We start from the raw sequence: 18,241 nt of genomic DNA, 5'->3' as shown, positions 1-18,241 counted from the left end.
GAGAAAACTTGGAAGAAAAAATAACAGAGCAACTGCTGTTGTTTAATTTTAGCTAATAACTTCCAGATCCAGAGGAAGAACAGACAAAGAATCACCCAATGATGATGCAGCATATTATGCAAATGGATTCTGGTCCATGGTTGCTTATGTCACAATTAAGTTTGTTTAGTCTTTCAGGCGCTACAAGACTCTACATTTGTTTTCGTTCATATATATGCCGCCAAAGCGCACTAGTGCCACCATGTGGTCCATTCAAGAACTTCAGTTCCTTGACAAAGGCTGACAATTACCGTAAGTTTAACAAGTGGGACCTGCGACGCAGGGTTGCAGAATATCCCATATTTCTCGAAAGAGGTGCTCCTTTTTAGGGCGGCTCCAAATAGCCTGAAACAGGTAGACAGGTAGATTGAGAATGATGGCACAGCAGCAAAAACAAAATCCACATTGCACCATGCGTGAGGCTTGTTCCAAATGCAGGATAATTCTTCACCAGTTAATTTGTAACATAGGAGGCTGCCTTATATACTGCCTGCCAGCAGTTTCCCCTGGTTTCAAATGGGTCTCTCCCGACCCCAACAGAAGATGATGGGCATTGAGCCTAACACCTTTTGCATGCATAGCATTGTGCTCTACCACTAAGCCATTATACTTCTTGTTCCCAATGATTCAGCGTGTCTTAAAAGGGGAACAGACCATAGTGCCAAGGAGCCTGGCACAGGACCCTTGTAATGTAGTTCAGGTCTAAAAGGGTGGTGTGAATTGGACAGAGAACATGTTCACTCCTGGCTTTATCCTGCTGTGCTATGATGCTACCAGCCTAAAACTTGAGCAAACAATAGTTTGGGATGAGACAAATACAGCTCCAAGCAGGAAAGGGGAAAATACGTCCTCCTTCTTTGCTTCCTCCTGAAGGTGTCACTAGCAGTACATGACAATATGGCTCTGCTTACCATCTGATGAACAGCACAAGTGGGAGTGTCATATTGTGCTCACATTCCACTTACGGGCTTCCTATATAGACACCTGGTTGCCCGGTGTGAGAAAACTGGACTAGATAATAATTTTATTATTTATACCCCAGCCACTCTGGGCAGCTTACAGCAGTGTTTTTCAACCACTGTTCCGCGGCACACTAGTGTGCCGCGAGATGTTGCCTGGTGTGCCGTGGGAAAAATTTGTTTTTTTGATTCCTATTCAAGAGAATTACTTTATATATAGTTAATATAGGCACAGAGTTAATTTTTTTAACATTTTCTAATGGTGGTGTGCCTCGTGATTTTTTTCATGAAACAAGTGTGCCTTTGCCCAAAAAAGGTTGAAAAACACTGGCTTACAGCATATATTAAAACATAAATAAAACATCAAACACTAAAAACTTCCCAAAACAAGGCTGCCTTCAGATATCTTCTAAAAGTTGTATATTTCTTTACCTCCTTGATATCTGATGGGAGGATGTTCCACAGGGCAGGTGCCATAACCAAGAAGGCCCTCTGCCAGGTTCCTTGTTACTTTGCTTCTCGCAGTGAGGAAACCAGCAGAAGGCCCTCAGCGCTGGACCTCAGTGTCCAGGCTGAGCGATGGGGGTGGAGACGCTTCTTCAGGTATACTAGGCCAAGGCCATTTAGGTTAAAGGTCAGCACCAACACTTTGAATTATGCTCAGAAACGCATTTGAACTTATGTAGCAGGGCTCTTATGTACTTGTGTTGGCCTTATAGTCTATGACAATCTTAGTCATGTTAGTCCCTTGGAATCAAGAAACCATGATCAGTTGCAGAGATAGCCCCACAGGATCAGTCAGGCTTCAAAATAGTCAGCCAACTAAGTTAAGGAATGTAGTTAATGAATTAATTCTCCATCAGTCAGCAGAAGTGACTCATTCCCCACAATGCAGGCATTTTGTCTCTCTCTTATCTGTGTTGCTGGGCAGATTTGGCAAGGAACTCTGTATATAAAAGGGCTAATGTATAGGTTGCTGTTGGGAGATTGTAGGATCCTTCTACAGTGAGCTTATTTGAGTCATTCTAAAAACTGTTTTGTTTATGCTTCTCAAATGCCCTATCCAAATGCTCAAACAGAAATGCCTACTTGCAAAAACAGACAAAATTGTTGAATCTCAAAACTTCCTGATGGCAAAACATAGGTGTTAGCCTGGCTCTCAAAATCTCGAGTTTATCGCTAACATTTTTGCTATGCGGTATCCCTCCAGATGTTTGACTACAACTCCCACCGTTCTTCACCATTGGCCGTGCTGGCTGGGGCTGATGGGAGCTGTAGTTCATTAATGTATGGAGAATGCCATGTTGAACGTCCCTGATCTAAAGTAACCCATTTGGTTTCCCCTTCAGCTTGCTTTTCTCTTCTGACACTACCTGGTTAGGAACACCACCTGATATAGCAAGAGGCAAGATTAAGTGCCCAAAGGCTTTGGGGCTTGGTGGTTTGGCGCATTTTCTCCAAATTTGTTCCAATGCCCTGTGGGCACTGTTAAGTTTGCAACCCGAGCTGGGACTTTTGACCACCTTCCTGATAAGAGTCCGACCTTGTTTAGTACCTATGTTGGTTTTATTGTTGTTTTATTATTATTAATTGAATTTATATACCACCCTATACCCAGAGGTCTCCAGGCAGTTCACAGAATGAAATCAAAATATAAAACCACAAAATACACAATCAAAATAAAAACAGTAACTCAGTACCCCACCCCCACCCCAAGAAGGAAATGCAGAGAAAGCAAAGAAAGAAATAAGGCAGTGGCAAAGTTTCATGAAATGGGAAGGGAGAAAATCAGGGTAACTGTAAATAAATGAATTGGGGTGTTGTGTGTATGCACTGCACGGGACAATGAACTTTTAATGTGTATCTGCAAGCAAAGACATCACCTTGCCGACAAAGGTCCGTATAGTTAAAGCTATGGTTTTCCCAGTAGTAATGTACGGAAGTGAGAGCTGGACCATAAAGAAGGCTGATCGCCAAAGAATTGATGCTTTTGAATTATGGTGCTGGAGGAGACTCTTGAGAGTCCCATGGACTGCAAGAAGATCAAACCTATCCATTCTTAAAGAAATCAGCCCTGAGTGCTCACTGGAAGGACAGATCCTGAAGCTGAGGTTCCAGTACTTTGGCCACCTCATGAGAAGAGAAGACTCCCTAGAAAAGACCCTGATGTTGGGAAAGATGGAGGGCACAAGGAGAAGGGGACGACGGAGGATGAGATGGTTGGACAGTGTTCTCGAAGCTACTAACATGAGTTTGGCCAAACTGCGGGAGGCAGTGAAGGATAGGCGTGCCTGGTGTGCTGTGCTCTGGTCCATGGGGTCACGAAGAGTCGGACACGACTGAACGACTGAACAAAGCTGTGTTCTCACGATAATCAGGGTGTTCCAGCTTTGATGTTGTTTTACCTTTATTTTTGTGATTTTATTATTTTACTGGGCAGAGTGCCGTTATAAATTATGTTTTATATATTGACTTGTCTGCTGCCTTGGGCTTTAACAAAGGCCAGTCACTCATAAACCACCCCATAGCCATAGGTTACAAGGAGACTTATTTGAGCATGCAAGATCATGCCCGGTTGCATTTTCTCCTTATTCCAAAACTAGTCTGACTGGTTGAAGTCCCAGTTTGAGGCAACACCTTTTTCCTCAGTCAGTTTTGGGTCCTAACACGCAGGAAGTGACCTTACAGCAGCAACCCTCTGACCTACTTGCTACCTGGCTGAATAAGCTGGGCTGGATCTACCATTATAGTGACTAACCAAGTTGCCGCTGCCTTATGAAATGTCTGACTGCCTCTTCCTTTCCCTGAAGCATTTTGACAACAGCGACTCCTCAGTCCTTCTCAAGTCAACCAGAGCAAAATAACTTTCCAAGCAAGTAAGTTGCTACAAACAAAATATTTTATTAAAATTTACATCTACCGAGGGAGAGAAATCCAGAATTTAAGGGCTCAGGAAGCAGAGGTTTGCAGAAAGGGAACAAGGGGGAAAGTGGAGGAAGGGGCAGAACTAGCAGATATAAAATATATTTTTTAAAGGTGGAGTAACCTGCGAACCACAGAAAATAATGAATTATCTCCTGTCCCATTCCTTCACGGCACATTAGTGATCCTCAACATCATCTTCTCACCCTCATTCTGCCACGTCGCTGAGCATTAAGAAATCTGGCTCTTGGAAAGAGCTGCTCCCTTCTCTCAGAGAATTCTTTTTGCTGGTGCCTGTTGGCTTCAGCAAAAAGTTCTATACATACATACACTCACGCACACGTCATTAACACTACAAAAAGAAGGCACAAATATTCTCTGCTCACTCTCAACTTCATAGCAGAGGGCATTTCCAAAGCAGCAACAGAGCTATATACATTTGCATTCCAAGTACAGAACTGTATCAAATTCATTTCAGACAGCAGCCCGCCCACCCATCACATAGAGAGGGTATTTTGTCCTGGTTCTGAAAGCAATGTTTGGGCTGGATTCTTAGTAGGGCGAAAAGGGGAGTTGGCTGATTAGCTACAACGGGCCAATCTACATAACCCAAACATTTGCGAGGGCTTTTGTGCCTGAAAGGTCTGGGAGTCACATGGAAACTCTCAATGATAGGGGTAAGCTGTATGGTGAGCCTAGAGCAGCTATCACATGAATCCTTTTCACAAGCATCCTCCATACCTAGGGAAACGTATGCATGGGGGAGTACCCACCGGGGTCCCATTCACATGGCATGCCTACACACAAACAGCTGTTATATGGAGGGTAGAGGGAACAACACGGTGCATGATACTGAGGAGGGCATTGCAAAGTGTAGGGAAACGCATGGAGGATGGATCTTGTTCAAGCATCGACAACCACAATCAATTCAATACTCAGGACTAATGAGGGGTAGCCAACATGGTGCCCTCTGAATGTTGCTGGACTCCCAACTCCTACATCAGAATGGGGTGTGTGTGTAAAAAAATATGTTACACTGAACTATGATGAACAGCAGCAAAAGGACAATAGCTTGCCTTGTCACCAGCAACTTCAAAACAGTAAATTGCAATTGGATTTATATATTACATGCTTTGACAGCTAAGACAGGTGATAAATGAGAAACCAGAATATACATGTCCTTCATTCACCCAGTTCATTTCTGTTCACTTTGGGGCAGAAGCTGCTACTCTCTCTCTCTCCCTCTCTCTATATATATATTACTGCAGTCCACCAAAAAGCAGTGTCTTCCAGCTTCCACAGTGCTCCATCTGAAGTTCTCGTGAAAGCATGTAATGGGGAATCAGCAAGTGGCACTAGCTTGCATATAAACAATTGGAATTCCCTATAATTGGGGCCATGAGGGCAGGGGAATAGTTACTGCTCCACAAGATTCACTATGTCCTTGGGAGACCAGCTACTTAACCAGGAACATATTCCTAATCACATTTTGATTCTATAAAAATAAATACATACAGGTGCAATATTCAAACTCAAGAACTAGTCGTTTTAACATTAAAAGCAGAAATGGCAACCTTGGGAGGTAGGAACAGATGGGAAAATGTCAAGGAGAATGAATGCAGACCCTGATTTTCAGTCATTTGGGAACAATTCAGCTGCATTTCTTAGTATGTTCAAATTACATTTAAAATTTATGGTCATACTATATATTTTATGTTACGTGCGCTGCATTATGCCTAGTGATTAACATGCAACAAGGGCTGCAATATATTTGGGAAGAGGCCAGATTCACTCCAGTGGTGTATCAAGCTCCTTTTTGATATCGTCTTGCTAGAAAGACAGTGATGTGCAACCCTGAGTTCACAATGGTCAAGTATGAGAACCTGCTCGGGACTCTCTGAAGTATCGTGAGGTTTGAACTACTTAGACCCTTAGCACAGAGAGTGGGGCTCCAAGTTGGCAGGACTTTCAAGAGAAACAAGAAGGAACTAGGCAGAGGTTATATGACACTGACACACAACACACACACACACACGAAATGTAGATTTGAGCAGGTTTGTGAAGGGATGAAATCCATACCAAAAATCAAACCACGACTCCTTCAATAGGTACAGTAAGCCCTCAGTGACAGCTTCCTCTGACAGCAACAGTGAGCCACTGTTGTCATTACAAACAGGGGGTGGGATGCTGTCCTTCCTCTTCCTCAGAAGCTGTCACATATTCAGAACAATCGCTAGGGGCAGTAAGATGGCTGGAATTTGACAGTCTAAGGAAGGAAGCATGGAGGAAGAGGGACATCCTTCAGCCACAGGCTTTTGTTTCAGAAGTATCATCAGTCAATGCAACTGTCCCACTCCCAGAAGTGGAGGGCAGCTCTTCCAGATCAGATGGGCTTCGTAGTACTGTTGTAGACGAGGTGCTCGGTGTCCTCGGTGGTGGAGAGCACAGAGGAGAGAGTGGAGTTGGCGGCAGTAGCTGGCTGGCGCCGCCGTCGGTAAGTCTTTCTGTTCTTCAGGAAAAAGTAGCCAAGGATTGCCAACACTATCATTATGCATACACCCAGGAGTACTGCGATGGCCGCTTCGAAAGAACCTATGAGAGATTTGAGGGGAGGGGGAAAGAATCAGGGTTAACCAAAGCTGCTATTTGGGCCTTACCAAGCGTTAAGGAGGAGGTGCTGTTAACGTATTTACAGTAAAGGCTGGAAGAAGAAGAAGAAGAGTTTGGATTTGATATCCCTCTTTATCACTACCCAAAGGAGTCTCAAAGCGGCTCACAATCTCCTTTCCCTTCCTCCCCCACAACAAACACCCTGTGAGGTGAGTGGGGCTGAGAGACTTCAAAGAAGTGTGACTAGCCCAAGGTCACCCAGCAGCTGCATGTGGAGGAGCGGAGACGCGAACCCGGTTCCCCAGATTATGAGTCTACCACTCTTAACCACTACACCAGACTGGCTCTGGAGCAGCCCAAGATCTGAGATACCCCTGGCTACTTTGCTGCTTGCCATTCCACACTCAAAATGGCACCTGTCCTCTTTTTGCCGTGTTGATCCAGTGAACCGCTTCTGACTTGGGTAGGTGTCCTAGGCTGAATGCATAGATCTTGAGATGCACTCACTTTTAATGTGGGGTGCCTAGCCATCTCAAAAACAATAAGCAAAAGGTGATCATGGCTCTCTTTCCAGAGCCCTCTGCAACAAGGACTTCCTGGCAGAAGTACTCTGTGGTGCAATTCCCTCACCAAGGTATGTAACATGCAGATACCCGGAGGCGCAGAATACCAAGGTACCGTCTTTTCACGTGTATAACACGTCCCCATGTATAAGACAACCCCTATATTTTTGGACCGCAACAAAAAATTGGAGGGGGGGGGAGATTGCCCAGAGTTATTAAGCTTTTTTGGGGGGGGGGAGGGAAGCAACCACGCCTCACCGCTACCATAAATAACCCGCCCAATTGCCGCAGCCGCTCATCAGCAGGCCTTGCCACAGCAACCAATCACACGCCCAATTGCCACTGCCAATCTCCTGCTGGCTGCTACCACCAATTGCCCGTTCCCCTTTGCTATCTGTGTATAAGATGACATGCAATTTTTGCCTATTACTTCTAAGGAAAAAATATCGTCTTATACATGGAAAAATACGTTAAGTGTGTGCAGACTTGCAGCCTAAGGCTACAATCCTATATATACTTACAACAGATAAACCCCATTGAACTCAACAGGGCTCAACTCTGAGTAGACGTACCTATGATAGCATGCCAAATACATGTTATTTCTAGAACAGTCGCTTGAAAAAACTTTGGTTTTAAATTTCACTGGAGTGATTTGTAGTCATAAGCTGTGTGACTAAATGCTTAGGTCTCCTGTTGAGTAAGTGGCATATACTTTTTGCTAACTAAAAACATAAATTACTTTTATGAAACAATGCAGTGGATGAATATGTAACAGACATAAGTGATGGTGACATGTTTCTAAAGGCAACAAATTACGCGTCATCACTTTCTTTGTACAGAAGTATCAGGATTCTTCCCATGCCTCCTCCCAGTTATCGTATTTCCTAAAATACATGGCAGCTTACAGCCAAAGCAAGAGAGGCAGACAGCAGAGACTGAGGAGCAAAGAAATAAGTGTGCTAATAGAGCATTGCAGAGTTCAGTTTACATACTTAAACCTGCCTGCCGGGCCTCATAGACGCTCCATCTCTGGCCAATCAGATCTTCCTCTGTGAAGGAGAGAAAGACATTGTTGTATAATGATGCTTGGAATAATGGCAGGTGCTCCTGCACTGAGGCAGTTTCATACAGTGCACTTTTAATATTAAAACTCTCCCAGAACTTTCCCTTTAAGTCATATCACATTTTCACCCCAACAGTTCAATCATATGTTTATTTATTATTATTATTTTACTTCTTAGATTTATATACTGCCCTTCTCTGCTTTCCAACAGCTAGATTAACAATTAAAAAAGAAACAAGAAACCAAGAAGAAGAAAAATAAGAAGTGAGTGTGGGAGGTAAAAGATGGTGACAATGAAATAGGTTTATGAGGCCAACAGTTCTTTCGGGGATGCAAGGATACTCACAGGTGATGATCATGCAATCAACTGGACTTTATGGCTTATTGTGGTGTATTTATTTTATTTTATGGTTTATTAAATTTGTATACTGGATGTGTATTTTGTTTTTAAAAACTTAAATAAAGTTGATTTTTAACACACACACACAAATTGTATACTGCCCTTCATTCAAAGATCACAGAAAGAAGTGACTGATTGCTCCCACTTTGCTTCTCCCGTGGTGCAAGTGGAATAAACAAACTAGGAAGCTGGCTTTCTGTTACACCTGAACCAGGGATTGGGGTTAAATGCTCCCTACCAAGCCACAACTGGGAGGCCAGCAACAAACCAGGTTCTTCCAGGGACCAGAATCAGCACTTGCTGTCAGCCAGCAGTCTATTACTGAGCTAGATCAGGCACAGGCGAACTCGGCCCTCCAGATGTTTTGGGACTACAGCTCCCATCATTCCTAGCTAACAGGACCAGTGGTCAGGGATGATGGGAGTTGTAGTCCCAAAACATCTGCAGGGCCGAGTTTGCCTATGCCTGAGCTAGATGAACCACTGGCCTGGCTTAGTCTAAGACAGCTTCTCACAAGAATACAGAAATGCTACGTTGGGTCAAATCAAGAGCATTTAAGCATTCTGTCTTAATAGCAACCAGAGAGATGCCACAGAGAAGCTCAGAAGCAGGTCATGATAAACACCATTATCCCCACATCTCCTGCCCACCTCTTTAGGTCCTTTTTCTACTTACTTGTGACACCTTCACATGATTTCATACACACTTCCTCCTTCTCAAAATTATTCTTGTTGCCTTCACAGCCTCCGTAGGTGAAGCGATGGCATTTCTGAGCAAACGGGTTGTAATACCAGCGAGGTATGCTATCGTCACATCTCCCAGTATCTGGCATATCCACACAGTGACCTGCCAAAAAATATTATTGAAATGGTTTTGTATCGGGACATTAGTTAATACCTGATTATCTGATAATAATGATTTAAATTGGCCTACTGCTTTCTAAGCGCAACTGCCTTCAAAAACTGACTTTCCCCATAGCTGCTTGTTGCTTCACTTTATTTCTGTTCTAACTTTTTTTGGCAACTGTAGTCCAGTTTTCCTTAGCCTGACACCCTCCAGATATTAAGCTACATATCTCATCATGGCTGACAGTTGGCCACACTAGCTGGGGCCGATGTGTGTTGCAGTAATGTATCAGTATCTAGAGGGCACTAGGTTGGGCAAGGCTGGCCCAGGTATTTGAGGATAAAAAACAAAACAAATTCGTTCAGTGAATGATTCACATTTATGGAATCCTTACCTCACATTGTTAAAAGTTACAATTTCATTTTTGCAAAAGTTTCATTGTTTCGCAGTAACCAAGAGTTGTAGTCAACTAAGTCCTGTTCAGTGTTAGACCTATTGAAATTAATGAGCCTAAATTAGTCATGCCCATTAATTTCAATGGGTTTACCCTGGGCAGAACTAGCATTGGACAAAACATGGGTGCGGTCATACTTTATATGCCAGAATAAATGTGTTACTCTTTAAGGTGCCATACAACTTTTGCTGGTTTTTCAAACCAGTTAAAGATTAAGATATATTTTTGTTGTTTGAATAAAAATTTGTGCATTTAAAATACTTGAACAGTACTTGACCAGTGAACTGATCACATTTTCTTTGACTGGGAAAATGCCCAACGTTAGTGTTCATCAAAATGATGAATATACTAAGTAGCTGAGAAGTGCTACTTTGGTACGGTTTATTCTTTTAATTTGAGCAAGGTAACTGCAATCCATCTCCAGTTCTTCTGGAACAGTCACCCTTTCCAACCCCAATTACACTTGGAGAGATTCAAATGTAAGTAATCAAATTGGTTATTAGCACATTCATCCAAAGTAGAGCCCACTCCACAGGCATTCAGGATATACTTACTTTGGCTGGTGGTAACATTGATATTACGTAATCTATTGAACCCTTGCACATCTGCAAGAAACACAAAAGGGGAAGGGATAGTTCACATAATGGTTCTTTTAGTGTGATGACAGTGCAAAGAATCAGCATGGAAGTCAGAAACTCCCTGACCTCTTATTTAAATAGTTTCTGCCGGTCGTTTTGTTAGTAGTTCTCTGATCTTCCCCATTCACCTCCTTATTTGTTTCTGTTATCAATTTTATACACACTAGACAGTAATAAGTAGACCTGTATGTATGGCATACTTTAAAAACAAAACACCACAATAACATATTTGCATTTATTTAACCGAAAAGCAAGAAAAGCTGAAATAAAACTACCGGTAATTCTGGGAAATGGAACAGATTTGGATGTTCTCATTTTGCAAAATGTATCCGGCAATTTTTAAAGTATTACACCTGCTGGCTGGAAGATTTCCTCTCTAGATTCTGAGATTTTAGTACCGGTCGATGTTGACCACATACTTTTCAAGGGCAACTGTGAGTGCTGTTGCTTCTGTAGCCCAAACAGCACCACTCACAAGAGGGAGGTATCAGCAGGCTTGGGGGAAAACCCAAGGTTTGCAAGACATTTTGTTAAACAAAACAGAACACTACACAAAAAGTGTGTGGGGGGGGGGAGAGAGAAACAATTCAATACTGACTGAGTACGCTCTGTGGCCACAGAATGCTGATTGATTGTTGGGGTGTGTACATGTGTAGAATACAGAAAACTGGAGCACAGGAAAAATGAATGGAATGGCTGGAATCCTGAACAGTGTACTCTACACAGCAACATTTTGTTGTTGTGTATAGTACACACACACACACACCCATTTAATGAACAGGAAATAAAAAAATCAATGAAAGCTGGTATTATTCTTATATTTGTTAGTTGCCCTTTATCACCTAAAAAATACAAGAAATAAAAACACCCCCACCTCCAAATGCAAAACATGTTCTCAATAAGCCACATTTTGCAGCCCTGTGAAATTGCAATGGACACTTTGAGCAGAAATACAAACAAGAGCAACGGGAACATTAGCAAAGGGAGATTCAGGACATTGCCATTAAAAGCTAGCTCACACATGCCAGCTGGCTGCTTCTAGTGTGCACACATGCGCACACACATGCACCCTAGCTCATCATAAAATCTCTCCCCACTCAATCCAAATACAGAGTCCTGCGGTACAACATCAGCACGAACAAGGCAATACGCTGATACAATCAGTAGTCTGCAATGATGAAGGAGATTGTAAAGGGTGGAAATATATTGGTGGTGCCTCTGTATTCAGTCCTGTTTGCTTGTATTTCTCCACACAAGATCCTGGACTCAATAAGAGAGAGAGGAGGGCTCATGTAAAAGTGTGTGGCGGGGAGAGAAATGCCCGATTTGCATGAGTGAACCAGTGCTTTGCATTTTTAGATTTCAGAGCGGACTGTGAAATCTGTATGGGACTGATTAAAATGAAACAAGGCATGGTCCATCTTTGGTGATGAAAGAGAAGGAGAGGGAAGACTACCTTCCTGCCCTTTCTAGCTTCAGTTCTGTGAACTTGTGGAAACAGTTCTACCAGAAGAGATACTGGCCTTCTGTTGGTTCCCTCACTGCGAGAAGCAAAACTACAGGGAACCAGGCAGAGGGCCTTCTCGGTAGTGGCGCCCGCCCTGTGGAACACCCTCCCATCACAGGTCAAGGAAATAAACAACTACCTGACATTCAGAAAAAACCTGAAGGCAGCCCTTTTTAGGGAAGTTTTTAATGTTTGATATTTTTGTATTTGATTTCTGTTGGAAGCCGCCCAGAGTGGCTGGGGAAATCCAGCCAGATGGGCGGGGTACAAATAATAAATATTATTATTATTATTACTATATTTGATAGTAGCTTCAGTGATCTGTCCCAAAATTGTACAGACACAAATAATGAGAAGAGAATATGACTTCCTCTCCTGGGATGGGGAGAGAAAAGGACAATATTTGCCATCTTCCACCTGCCATGCCCCACCCTCAGGAATCCCTCTAAGGGAGGAAGTGCCAGGAAAACAGCTAGAGAGTTTCTGGCCTTTTGACTCCAGATATAAGTTACTGGAGGTGGGGGGGGGCCTACTTCTGGACTGTTCAATAGCAGTAGCCCTCCATAATCTTAGGCATATATTTTTCAAGGCACTTTATTCCTTTCCCTGGAGATGCCAAGGCCTGAGTCTGGGTTCTTCTGCATGCATGGTATGATTATGCCCATTTTTAAAGACGTCACAGCGACACCTACTTACACGAATCACATAACTTCTCGTCTGACCCATCTGAACAATCTGCAGTTTCATCACATTCCAGGAAGCTGTCAATACAGCAGCCATCGTCACATTTGAAAGAGTAGGGCAGGCAGTTTTCATTGCACACTATAGGGGAAATATAAACCAGACCTTTTGGTTCTCAGCAGAGACGGTGCCCCCTTCCGGACGGGGACATTTGCTTCAGATCAATCATCCTTAGGCAGACCAGGACTAATGATTGTGCCAGTGAGAGCAGTAAAGACAAGAGCTTCGCCATGCCAAGAAAGCTGCCTCTTTGCGACGCTGCAAGCACAGAGGCAAGAGACCAGTCACCAGTATTTGCCATTGAGCCTCAAGTCAGCGAGAAAGTGAGAAAGGGTGGAGTCATGCAGATATACAGGCAGAACCTGCAAAGCCAAACTTTGGCTTAGGGAGAGAGCACAAAAGTGTTGCAATGTGCTGTGCCCGGCCAAGATTTGGCTTAAAGTATTGTCAAAATCTGGGCTCGTGGTTAATTTCTCTCCTCGCTAACCATGAACTGTAACCAAGGTGTGTTATTGCTCACAGCTCATGGTTAGTGAGGGAGGAGAGAACTTAACTCAGGGACAGAACTGTGGTTTTTTCAAATTTCAGCAACGTCCTGTGCAAGGTCAAATTTCAGCACCCCCAGCTTGTCTCTCGCCTTCCATTCTGCTCAATTTATGACGCCGTAGTTGTGACGCTCAGTGGCGCCCTCTAGCCCCAGCACCCAGGGCGGCAGAACCAGTCCTGCTGCCCTAAATCCACCTCTGCTTAACTGAGTCCAGCTTCAGGCAGAACATTAAGCCAATCCTTGGCTTAGCTTAGTACAGCACGGCAACAGAAAGCACCAGGGAAGAGCAGAGTGGCTGCAGGTTCCACTCAGGGAATGTGCGCATGCACTGGCAGAGGAAGAGGAGTGCGGGGGGAGCAGCCTGCACCCGACAGCGCGATCCCGGTGGGGTCCCTTCGCGGCTGCTCCCTGCCCCCGCAGGTGGCACGTCACACCCCCAGGACGCGTGACAGCACCACCCCCCACCTGCTCTTGCTCTCCCCCCCCCCCAGTTCCAAAGCATGAAGCTCCACCGCTGTGCATATATGGGCCATCTCCTAAGCCAAGACTTGGCTTAGTGTTCTGGACAAACCAGGCCACTGAAATGCCTACCTGGCTCATTTCGCTTTTCAACAGCACCTAGAGAGAAAAGAGCGAGAGATTGCTGTTTTTCAGAACATTACATGCAAGTCACTGGATCTCATTTAAAAATTCTGACTAAACAATAATACTTTATCTGTTAAAACACACACACCCCTTTAAATGCTGGCATACACACAATTCATTTCCAGTTACAGCTACACTACTGTGTTGGAGGGGGCCACAGGAGACAAAGAGGTTTATTGATGTGGTTTCCCCAACAACACACTTCTAGAATTAGTGAAACAGCTGTCAGTCCTTCCTGATTCCAAAACCTAGCTAGCTTTTAGCAAAGTACAAAATGTCACAGGTTACAGAGACTCAGTGAACTGACTGTATTTAAAGCTATTAAGATTCAGCTCTGCCAGTGCCAGGGGGCAGAAGTATGGGAGAGAACATGACTTGTGTGTTGCAAGACTCAGCATTCCAAGGTTACGTCCTGAAAGGATTGTGCAGGCAGTTTAACCACAAAATTGAAGGTGAATTTCCCCAAGGAAGTGATTTACAGACAGCTGGCACCCTGATGGTGCACTCTTCCATTGTCTCTCGAGACAGACGGATGCCAACAATGTTCAATTTTTAACTGAATACATTTCTCGCATATGATGATGAGCACTGACTAGAGAGATGGGGGGAAACCCCATGTTGCTTGCCTAGAATAGCAGATCCTCATCAATCTTTAAAATAAATGCTTTGCAGCAACCGCCACAATTTATGATCAGTTCAGCATTAAAGATGTTGGAACAAGTCCCAGGCTAATTATTGCTTCCAAATTTATGGAGATCAAAAAACAGCCCCTCAAAAAGCCTGAGCACATCACATCGAGACTTGGTAGACGGGTTCTTCCTCCACCCCTTCAAAAATAAATTCTCAGCAGCATCTATCAAATGACAAATGCTTTCTCACTTGAATCTCTAAAATCCAGAAAGGAAGGATTTTCTCAAAGGACAGACCAACCTTGGACATTCTTGCAGGCAAGTTTACATTCTTCTTCTCGGATGTAATTGTTCTTGTTGGGTTTGCAACCCCCAAAGGTGAATTCCTGACACTGCTGAGTTTCTGGATTGTAGTACCAGCGAGGAAAGCTAGCCCGGCAACGACCCACCTTATAAGGAGCCAAGCAGTGCTCTAGAAGAAACACACACAGTAAGTATCAGAGAAGACACTGGTTAGAAAGCACTGGTTAGGTTTAGGTTTAGCTTATTCCCCTGATCTTACAATATTACTAGTTGGAAGGTCCCAGCATGTGACATTGTTCCCCAGTGTGTCCCTAAGACTAGTATCAGCCAGGGTTCCAGTTCTGGGCTCTACCTTTGAAAGGTACAGCTAGCAATGACCCACCTACAGTCTGCTCAGCATTCAGCACAGTGACGGTGATGTTAGTAGAGCCCTTCTGTCCAGATGTATCCGTCACAGTCAGCTGGAAGATGTAAGTCCCTTCTTGCAGGTTGGTGAGCACCACATGATCTGTCTCTTTCTGAAGATGCAAAATGTAAAGAAGGGAGGTCCTTTCAGAAGGCATGATAACATAAGCTATAGCAAGAGCTTTAGCATTCTCTCATCTTTGTTCAAGAAATGTAATGGTTGTGGTTGTTTTTCAGAGTTGCCACAGAAGCAGGCATCCCCAAACCCGGCCCTCCAGCTCTTTTGGGACTACAACTCCCACCATCCCTAGCTAACAGGACCAGTGGTCAGGGATGATGGGAGTTGTAGTCCCAAAACAGCTGGAGGGCCAAGTTTGGGGATGCCTGACCTAAAGTCAGGATGGAGAACTTGTCCACCACCACAAAACCAGTGCTGCTGGACTACAACTCCCACCATCCCTGGTCAATGGCCATGTTCTGGAAATGATGGGAGTTGGAGTCCAGCATCGTCTTGAGATGCCACGGGTTCCACAGCCATGACCCAAAGCATCAAGGCAAATTTGGAGGTTCCCTACTCTGGCACACCGCTGCAGGAATTTTGAGGGATTTTTTTAATGTCCATACACTGATATACTGAGAGCCAAGGACAACTGGGACTGCCCCATAGAACATTTCAAACAATGGATCCCAGCACTGGAAATGTTTTAGTAGACCAGTCTTGCAGGAAGACCACAACAAAATGTTACAGAACATATAGTATTATTAATAGGATAACTGAGATAGTTGTAATAAAGCCTTTGAAAAAGTCACAAGGACCTCCAATCAAAGCTGCCCCTTCCTGATGACATCAACTAGAAGGACCAAAGACTAACTCTTTCTACTACAAAGAGTAGAAAGAAGTCATGTTGGCTGTAAGAAAAAAAATCTGAAAGCCATATTAGGGCAATACCTTTATTACGCCAACCAATATGCCACACAGTGATACAGTGAGTGGCCTAAGGAGAAAGAGACAGAACTTTGGAAAAGCTATTCGTACTTGCAGAGATGGGGCACCTGCTATTATGTGTTTTTCCCTCCTAGGAAGAAAGGCCACACTTGCCTGACTTAGACACAGATGGTTTTGAACATAAGCCAACTCTCCTGCCTCCCCATCCCTCAACTTTCTTTTTTTTAAAAAAAACCAATGTAACCTGATGAAGAGTTCAAGGCAACCTTGGAAAAGCTTTTCAAAATTGTGTTTAAAAGCCATACATTGGTTTTGGGGGGAAACACACACCAAGCCTTAAACACTGCAATATATGAACACAGATTCAGATACCATGGTGGCACTGTAACCTGGCACCTCACATTTGTCCAACATAAAATGAGTGCATTATATTCACTCGTGCGTCACGAAGTAGACAGTAACAATTTATGGGGCATGTAGATGGCATGGCATTATACAACAATGTAGAGCAGGAAGCAAAGGCACTGGACATAATAAGGTTGCCAGACTAGTCCCACAAGCTAGAATTTGTTCAGGCACTGATGGCAACACTACATTTGACCTCAGGTGACCCACAAGGGAAGCTGGCAACCTCTAGTCTGGGGTCAAGTTTCTCCCTTTCCCATCTCCCATCATCTCCCCTGAAGGAGAAAACTCAAATTTCCTTGTCCTGTTTGAAATCTACATCTTTTTGTTTTGTTTGAATCCATTTTTGTAGCTAAGACTCCATTTCCCTGGTAGCTTGTGGCCTAGCAAAACCGTGAAATCTCACTATCCCTGCCTAGTTAAAAACACACACACACCCTGTTTTTAGACTGAAAGTGTGAAAAACCTGTACCTTGGTATACTGAAAGAATGCACCATTAATCTCTGAAGACAAGTACCAAAAGGAATGATTGAAGGAGGTTGGCTAGATGGAAGGACTGACTAAATTTAATCCTGTAGTCAGTAGAAGAATGAATATAATAATCACAAATAAATAAAAGAGGGTGCAGGTGGACAGCTAACGAACAGGTTAGTCAAAGGTTAATAACGAAAAACATAGCAGAATAGCTATACATAATTACATATTTTAATGAGAAGGCTGGGAGGGCTATTCAAAGGAGCAAAAGGATTCTCAATTGGTTTAGAGTGATGAAAGTGGGTTATAGGAAATTTATTGCAATCATATGATTGGTTAATAGTAATCATGTGTGTAATACAGAAGTGTATAAAAGCTCTATGCCAGGCATGGCCAAACTTGGCCCTCCAGCTGTTTTGGGACTACAACTCCCATCATCCCTAGCTAACAGGACCATGGTCGGATTATGGGAATTGTAGTCCCAAACCAGCTGGAGGGCCAAGTTTGGCCATGCCTGCTTTATGCAATTATACCATGTTACAGTCCTCCACTGATTTTTCATGAAGGCTGTCCCTGCATATGCTTGTACCACATAAAGGCCTAGTTTCACTTGAAGCCTGTTTTTTGAACGGCATTTTTCTTGGGACACCCCCCCCCCAGCCACAGACCCCTCCCTTTCCTTGAAAGCAGTCGTGATTTTTCCCTATGACTGGTCCTCCCACTTCCGTTTCCCTCTCACATGCAACTGAGGTGGCAACTGCCGGGTCTGATGTGGCTTTGGATACCTCCCCGCCAGTGGAAGGTACTTACAGTGCCCACGACAGGCAAGTGATGCTGTCAGGGCCCCCCCCCCCGTTTCGCCAATGAAGGATAGAGTGGCAATTCTTGGATCGAAGCCCACCTCAAATGCTACCACCTGCCATGTCTCAAAGGCAGCTTGAACACCACTGCATTCTATGACTGCGGAACATGAGGATATTCACCCAGTCACAATCCCCAAGGCTCTCTCCCTTGCCTTGGGCTGCTGGGAAAAGGTAGTTCGCTGCCCATCTCCTTGGGCCAGAAAAGGCAGATGATCTGACCCAGCACTCGTAGTGGCAAAGGACCTGCCTCTTGTTTTTGAACTCATTAAAGATTGCTGAAA

At 43.9% G+C, this 18,241-nt stretch overlaps 1 protein-coding gene across 2 annotated transcripts in view; it reads right to left on the bottom strand.

Moving 5' to 3' along the window:
- Window positions 1-6,005: 6,005 nt before the first annotated feature.
- SPINT1 (serine peptidase inhibitor, Kunitz type 1) overlaps window positions 6,006-18,241 on the bottom strand; it is a 30,532-nt gene continuing 18,296 nt past the window's right edge. Inside the window, exons 3-10 of one of the 2 annotated variants that reach the window (XM_033145454.1) lie at window positions 15,249-15,384; window positions 14,865-15,035; window positions 13,881-13,907; window positions 12,698-12,823; window positions 10,411-10,461; window positions 9,232-9,402; window positions 8,086-8,142; window positions 6,006-6,512 (exon numbers count right to left, since the gene is read on the bottom strand). In XM_033145454.1, the coding sequence (XP_033001345.1) occupies window positions 6,304-6,512; window positions 8,086-8,142; window positions 9,232-9,402; window positions 10,411-10,461; window positions 12,698-12,823; window positions 13,881-13,907; window positions 14,865-15,035; window positions 15,249-15,384 (948 nt within the window). In that variant the 3' untranslated portion in view covers window positions 6,006-6,303. The remainder of the gene's footprint in view (window positions 6,513-8,085; window positions 8,143-9,231; window positions 9,403-10,410; window positions 10,462-12,697; window positions 12,824-13,880; window positions 13,908-14,864; window positions 15,036-15,248; window positions 15,385-18,241) is intronic. The other variant, XM_033145461.1, reaches the window with a different exon arrangement.

This window comes from Lacerta agilis, chromosome 1, assembly GCF_009819535.1.
Source record: "Lacerta agilis isolate rLacAgi1 chromosome 1, rLacAgi1.pri, whole genome shotgun sequence".
NCBI lineage: Eukaryota > Metazoa > Chordata > Lepidosauria > Squamata > Lacertidae > Lacerta > Lacerta agilis.
This window is presented reverse-complemented; position numbering and strand designations above follow the sequence as displayed.